This window comes from Branchiostoma floridae, chromosome 4 (assembly GCF_000003815.2).
Source record: "Branchiostoma floridae strain S238N-H82 chromosome 4, Bfl_VNyyK, whole genome shotgun sequence".
Taxonomy (NCBI): Eukaryota; Metazoa; Chordata; class Leptocardii; order Amphioxiformes; family Branchiostomatidae; genus Branchiostoma; species Branchiostoma floridae.
In genome coordinates, this window is record NC_049982.1 from 9283701 (window position 1) to 9291752 (window position 8052).

The following is an 8052-nucleotide window of genomic DNA, read 5'->3' on the forward strand; positions in this document are numbered from 1 at the left end:
TGGAACAGGAGGCTTACATTGATATGCTGTGAGAACAGGTACAAAACTTGAGTTTTCACGTAAACACACATCTTAGCCACTGCATGTTCTGTTACCATCTACTTTGTTTTCGGATTCAACATCAACTCGAGTGTGTCGTGGGGAAGAACAAAGAGTACCCACAGTGACTATATGCACAAATCGCTTCAGTTCATCGGAGTTCATGTACATGTATATGCCTCGACATACACAGACGGTACGTACTGTTATTGATCGTGATTACCATAACGGCATAAGGCGAGCAGGTACGTAAAGTGTACACTGCAAAACTGGGGATATGCACAAAGTAACGTGCTAAAATGAAGTCATGTAGTTTTAGTGTTCCTCGGGTCTCAGATCTGGACAATCTCACTTTCTGCTACAATTTTATCCAAAGCGGGGTAGGGGTTTATGTACATGGCGCTTATCAATAGCATTAAAGCTCTCATCCACGTCAATGTTTAAGAATAGAGGTATCCATGGCAACCCCAGACGCCGTCTACCGCAGACGAACAGACACGGTGACGTCGGCTGCACTGTAAGCGGATATGAACACTGCGCAGAAGCCTCAGCCTCCAAAAAAAACAGGTAAACCGGCCTCTCCTTACCAACCTCTCCGGGGAAGATCACCGTTATGTGAATGGCTCATCTTTTAAAAGGTTTTACCGCCATGTATAGCTCGGATAGTTTACCGAATCTTTAAAGCCATCAACTTGAGTCTCATACAGACAAAAGCAATGTTTTCATGTACCAAGAATAGTGAAGTGTGTTTGTGTTTTGACATCATTTGATATTTTTATGAACTCCGCTCTGGCGATTTCAAAGCATGTTTGTTATTGTAGTAATAGTACAGACGTATAAAATGTCAACATTAACGTGTCTGTCTGAAAGCTTTTATCATACCAAAAACAGTGTGCTGATCGATATTCGGCGATGCTTGTGTGAGCACACCGCACAAAGACATCGATGAGTTAATTTTCTTGGTGGACTAGAACTTCCAACCTCACTCATATGTCTAGAAAACACCACATCCAACATGCATTTATGATCAAATTCACGCTGCAGCCAGTGTTACAGATTACAACGATCACAACTATACCTCCGCCTCTCTACGGCATTAAGACTACCAGTGTTACGTATACTACTGTAGATTCATTTATTTTTTACCGGCACCCGGGGATGTAATTTTTCGTTAGCAATAAGAAATGATATTTTGTCGCTATGTTTACGGTCGAAGCAATACTGTAGCATAGTAAAACCTAGTCAACGATTGTATTACTTAGCTGTGGAAATGCATCGCCAAAAATAAAGGAGAAAATAAACCACCGCGAACGTTTCAAGATTAACAGTTGTCGTCATACAGGTGGTGTCATAGGGTTTCTTAAATTCAGATGTCTGCCAGTGTAAGTCGCAATACTTTTTATGAAAAAAAGAGAGCAAGACAGGTAGATTAAGAAACAGTTGTAAGAACAATTACAAAACTTAAGTTCTCACGTAAAACACATCTTAGCTACTGCGTGTTCTGTTATCATCTACTTTGTTTTCTGATTCAACGTCAACTCGAGTGTGTCTTGGGGAAGGACCAAGAGTACCCACCATGACAATATGCACAAAACGGTTCATTTCATCGAAATTAGGAATAATCATGTAATTACCATGCTTCGATAACAAGCAGGTGCACAATGCATACACTACAGTACTGGGAATATGAACAAAGTTTGACGTGCTGAAATGAAGTCATGTAGTTTTGGTGTACATCGCCAGGGGAACCATCTCTTTCTGAGACTGGACCAACCCTTTCTGGTGTGGGAGGGCCACTACTGTGAAGTCCTTGATTTGTGTGAAGGCCTTGGCGAGGCGCACGACTAAAAGGACACCCGTCACCAACAGTAGAACACGTACGTGCCATGTGCAAAGTGACACCTTCAGGAACACTTGGCAGTGTCCAGGCCATGAACATGATGACAGGGGCGTGCACGTGTGTTGTGACGGCGACTCGACACAGCTCACGGCACCTGATGAAAAATCAGTGAAATTGATATTTTTTATGACCAGAAATTATCATCAATTTTCTTGAGCTCCTGTTGTAAAAATAGCGCTTTTCCTCCTTCTCATATTGCATAGTATATAGAGAGGGGGGAGATCGAGGAAAACGGTAGGAATAAGATTGTTGAAAGGTAAACAAATTTGATCTATCTCCTTACCCTGATATTATATATATCTGGAAAACACAACAGAACGAAAACAACTCCTTACCTTATGTTTTCGTCATAAGTCCATATCACGTTATGGCTGATGGTGCCGAAGAGCATCATGGTCCAAAGTCCATCAGAACTCACATCCCGAAGTTTCTCCAGCATCACGGCGAGTTGTACCATCGTCTCCATGGCAACCCAACCAACAGTGAACGACAAACAGTTTTGAACAACAAGGTGTGCAAACAACCTCTCCCCAACTGGTATGTCGGCGTGAAACTTGTCAGTCATCATTTGAGAGACCACCAGACTTATCAACGATAACAAAAGTTCAAGAACTTTTGACACGGTGGCTTTGACGAACCACATGTCCATTCCGAAGTGGACTCCACTGACGTACAGCAAAAGCTCAAGAATTAGCGTCACTATGAAGGTAAGAGGAATGGCCCACTGTACGTGCTTGTATTTCTCGTCTGAAACAGCACGTCTGAGGACGTTAAATCCGTACACCATGAAAACGATTCTCCAGCTTTGGATGACGAAACTAGTGATGAGGGGTTTCAGTATCCAGACGGGAAGCGACATCATTGTCCGAGGCTATGTTTGAGGTGAAACAATGAAACATAAATTAACCTTAACGTGGGCATGGCGTATGTGTATGCTGATATAAAGCTATATATGGTGCTCTTGATAGATGATTGCCATAATCTGCGCACTTGTGTGGCATAACACGAATTGGACAGCATGCGAAATAGACCAGTGGATAATTGGTCATCGGAGTAAGCCCATCAAAGAAGGTTCACCGAAAATGTCCATTGTCGTACATTCACGTGAGAAGTTCAATACTCTGGCCATGTGTGTGACAATAATCGTGATGCAAACCTAGATGATTATGTTAGCAATCGTCTGATAGCTGGACATGACGTCATCAATCAAGATGGCGGCCAGATTACATTCATGAAGACTACGTAAACATACCTGGTGTAACTATACGTGAACAATATGTGTCTTTCTTCCAACGGCAGTACTAGTACTAGGAGAAAAGAAATCACAATACAGAACGAGCACCTCATATAACAACACTTTTTACTTTTATATTCAACAGATCAACTTCCTAAACTCCTTCCTATAACGTTATATCACAGACTCTAGTTGTTTCTGCGTGACAGACGGCTGAATCACTAAACGGCCAAATCATGCCCTACATACTTGCTACAGTGCGGTCATTATCATATAGCTACCAGGACAAAAAGTTGTACCGTCAGAGAGAGCTGTAATGCCAATGCTTCGATAGTTGGCGATGGAAGACAATGGAAGACAGTTGGCCCAATCGATGTAAACAAAACACGTCCCAATCCTGCACAAAGTGGTTGGACAACCTTTTTATTTACATGTAAGAGGTCTGTACCATCAATACCAGGAGGGGGAGGGGTGTATTGTTTCTATTCCAACCTTGCTACGTGTCAAAACTGCACGTTACTCGGTTCTCCATCCCGTCTGCCCTGTCAATAAATAATAATCAGGATGAAATGGACTTGTATGTTAAAAGACCTTTATCAAATAGCACACAAGAATGACATGCGATATTCCATCTATATCTACATTTTTATTGAAGATAGAAGCAAGTTCCCCAAAAGCAGCAGGCTGCGGCGCACAAATCTATAATCGTTAAAATAGACCATCACCAACATCATAAGTAATTTCCGGTGCTATAGATAACAATAGTTTCATTTTATAGTTTAATGTATATTTATGTAAAAATGTTACGTATTCCATAAATCTATACTTCCATTCTATGCCTTTTTCGTAAGGCGATGATGCATTCTTTCTCTAAAATGTTAGATGTATTATGATTAAGTAGTCCGGCGTATATAGTTTTTAATCATTTAAGGCATATAAATGACATGACTACTGTAGTGTTTGACAAGGCTCCAGTCAAAGCTCCAGTCATTTCCTTGACAAATTTAAAGCTTAAAGACAAGAGATGTTCAGTCAAAAATTTAGGTAAGTCCATTTTTATGTGTTATAATATTCAACTCGTTCCAGAATGACTTCTACCGACACATATGAACTTCCGAGCTAAATTATTGGGTACTAGATAAATAGCACATTATTTATTTCGATCTGTATGATATGTTAATGATTTTAAAGTACAATTTGAAGCTAGGGTGATTCTTCTTTTTCACTCGCTACTTGTACGTCTTGAGTAACATTGCATTTGCGTTGGTATTGACTAATAGCCTCCGTGGCGCGTTGATACACCCGATCCCTTGACTCAGTCTCAGATGTTAAGCAACGTGCAGTCAGTACTTGGATGGGGGGCCACCAATGAAGACTGAATGCCGTAGCCGGGTCATACTAAAGAATCTCTAAAAATGGAACATACCTCTTTCTCTGCTAAGAGGAGGAGTATGGAAGCTAAACACACTACACCGCCTTGATGAAGTGCTTGCACCTATGTATTTCTCAGGGCTTTTAAGCGGGCCCAATGAATCTTCTGATCAAGGAGGTTAACCCCATTGTTCTGATGTATGGGCAACTTAAGCTTTAGTTGGTATAACTCACTATCCGAAATTCCCTATGATCTTTGTACCATAGACGACACCCTGAAATTAGATGTGTTTGGAAATTTTTGCATTTTAATGAGTTTATACTTTATCCAAAAAACAATTTCTCCCTATGTTGGCAAAACATTGGCCTTGATGTCACACAATCCTCCTATTGGCACCCATACGCATGCGTAAATTTAAAGACGCGTCATAACAAAAGAACGGTGAGCTTTAGTCTTGAAAATTATTTCGCAGTATTTAGAGTATGTTTGTGGATATGTGTGTATCGATTTGTAACGATTAGCGATTTCTAGTAATCAGAATATTGATACTGATCTATTAAATAGTATTTGCATAGCGACATCGTCCAGTTACAGGTCTACAGGGTGTTTCTGTCTCCAAGTTTAACAATGTTCGTTGATTTTTAATCGTATTCAAATAATGTTCCGGAATAGGCTTTCCATATAAACTGAGCTTGCTCATGATACACGATTGGTTGGTTGGTTGGTTGGTTGGTTGGTTGGTTGGTTGGTTGGTTGGTTGGTTGGTTGGTTGGTTGGTTGGTTGGTTGACTTAAAAGCAACCTAAGCAATATCAGCCAGAGTCAGGGTTGTAGAACTTTAATTATCAAAGTCAATTTGGGAACTTTTCTACGTAATAAAATGATGCAACTCTATTCCATACCAACATTCAAGAAGCAAAACGTCGACTTTTATAGTCTGCCATGTTTGAATTTTCCGAATACTCTCAGACTTCTCCCGACCCAATCCGACGAGTAGTCGCGTGATTTACTGTGAGCTTTCTGTGTGCGACCGGAGTTTACCGAACATTGCCGACGGAAAATGGTTACTGGCTGGATCAAGGCCTGATTTTTGTGGGTAACAAAAATATTTAGGGAATCCTAGCGCCGCTTGTTTCTGTGCCTACCGTTTAATGTATGAAATAATGATGTAAATGTGGGAATAAAGTGCAGAAGATTTCATACAGATTGCCTTTTCCAGATTGTTTCCACTTTTAACGCTATAATATTGTTTAGGTTGCCTTTAATATGTACTTCGTTCACAGGTTTGTCATGCCGGTCCTTAATAGGTCGAAAAATCCCTGAACACGGTAATTTCAAGCCAGATTCTACCATTGACTTCTTCAATGCTTATTATGACAATGGTTCGAGCGGCATTAGGGTCGTCGTCTGGAATTTCAATCCGGGCATTGGGGCGGCAAAGCACTGACGGTATGCGCTCTAGGGAAAATCCACCGCCCAGGTCGGTGCGAGTGGGATAGGGGCAGTCGGCGTCCGGCCCATACGTGGCGTCGTCAAACTCAATGGTGGTGCGCGAGTTGGCATAATTCACCTCCAGGTCTGACAGGTATTGGTCGTAGAACTGTGGGATGTTCTCTCTGACGGTTGCCATAACGGAACTTTGCAGCTCACCTAAAAAAGAAATTCAAAATTACTCTCCAAGCAGAGGTTGAGTGTAATTTTTCCGACTACTACTACTACATGTATATCTACGCGACTCAACCTCTGCTTGGAGAATAATTCAAAATCACAACCAGATCAAACAAAGCATCAAACTGTTGGTCAACACCAAAGAATTGATTATTATCAACAATATTCAAGGAAAATAAAAAGAGCAATTAATGGTAGTATGTAAATCATTACCTCCATGAAATATTCATGGAGGTTATAGTTTCACTAGCGTCTGTGTGTGTGTCTGTGTGTGTGTCAACAAGATAACTTAAGAACGGCTGTGTGGATTGGTTTCATACTTGTTGTGTTGCTGGGGTGTGGCAAAAGCTGAAAATGATAAGATTTTGAGCCCCTGTGGTATTCCCTTGGTACTGCAGCGTAACTTCCGGTTTTGCTATCTTGTCTTCTAAACAAGCTATGGTCACGATTTTTGGTCTTAGATAGTTCATGTGCTCAGAAAGAAGTGACATATGTTTGGGCACCCTAGAAACTAGTTTTGGGATGGCAGAGACATTTTTGTCAAAAACTTCTGAAGGGGATAACTCAAGAAAGGAACATCGGATTTTCATGATGTTTGGTATGGGGGTACCTTAGACAATGTTGTACAAAATGAAATGCAAAATTAACAGTACATTTGCATAGTTAATGAGAATATTCTATCATAGCAGTTTTTCAATGTATCTCTTGTCTCGGACATGATATGGTAGATAGGTTTCAGCGTTATAACAAAGTGGGCCAAGTTTCAGCCCCTAACATTTAATTTTGGAACTTCAGGGGCGTATTTGTGAAGAAATTCCTAAGAGGATATCAATCAAATATAAATTTTACCATTCACTGACTAAAAGCTCTTCCAAAATTTGTTCATTCCTTCAAAACATCTCGATATTGCTTGAACAAAGAGCGTCATCACTGATACTGACAATTACAAACACACCTGGTAACCCAACATTCGGGTCAAAGTTACTGGTTTCGGGCAGGAACAGTGCTGTGGTGACGCCTGGACTCCGTGGGTCGGTGTAGGTTAGAGCCCAGCGCTCAGGTTGGACGGTGATGCTGTCCGTATTGGGCAGGTCAGCGAGTGGGGTGCCGTCATACTCTGCGTACGCGCTCACGTCGTCGAGGAAGGTGTCCATCCCAATCTCTTCAGCCACGGCATCGTCCAGGATAACATCCGAATTGGCCCACGCCGTTATTACGGCCTCGTAATCGAATTCTAAAAGAATAAGATAAAGCACGATCAAGTAATCAACTATTGCGGGTAAAACATAAGGACATATCATTATGATACTATATGAATAAATTATGTTAGCCCTTATTGTTATGTTAACTAGGATGTTAAGCTTTATCCTATACCTCTATTTTGTACCTTATGTAATGGCTGTTGCCATACTTTGTTCCATGTACAATTGTCGTGTAATAAAAATCTTCTTCATATAAAGTTTGTAATCTATATACCCATTTAAATCATTAGTTCAGTGCCCCGTTGCTTATTTGCGAGAAGGCACATTCAGGGATTGGCTGTCTTTTGCTGGTGTTAGTCGCCTGCCTCCCCACAGTATTTAGTAATACTCAATTCCACGGGTCATGATTTTCAATTTTTAACACAATGATGAGTATACGTAACATGCAAGTCAAACGCAGACTAGTAAAGGTAGCATTTTCCTGCATGTGGAATTAAAAGTATTTGAAAATGAAATGATCTTTACTAATAGAAAGACTACTAATAGCAGAAAGAAGAAGGGGTTGTTGAAGACATTTCTAGACAAAAAGAGATCATTTTATACACTATGGTTTACCAAATGATACGAAATAGTGATGT

General features: G+C 40.7%; 1 protein-coding gene and 1 long non-coding RNA gene across 2 annotated transcripts in view; both read right to left on the minus strand.

The window, feature by feature from the left end:
* Positions 1–913: 913 nt before the first annotated feature.
* LOC118413355 lies at positions 914–3611 on the minus strand. Its single transcript, XR_004830861.1, has 3 exons — positions 3473–3611; positions 2275–2810; positions 914–2033 (listed from the first exon to the last, which is right to left on the minus strand). It is a non-coding gene; the product is annotated as an uncharacterized LOC118413355 (long non-coding RNA).
* Positions 3612–5324: 1713 nt separating this feature from the next.
* The window catches only part of LOC118413351, a 4987-nt gene continuing 2259 nt past the window's right edge, over positions 5325–8052 (minus strand). Inside the window, exons 6-7 of the mRNA XM_035816694.1 lie at positions 7168–7446; positions 5325–6194 (exon numbers count right to left, since the gene is read on the minus strand). Of these exons, the coding sequence (XP_035672587.1) occupies positions 5845–6194; positions 7168–7366 (549 nt within the window). The 5' untranslated portion in view covers positions 7367–7446 and the 3' untranslated portion in view covers positions 5325–5844. The remainder of the gene's footprint in view (positions 6195–7167; positions 7447–8052) is intronic.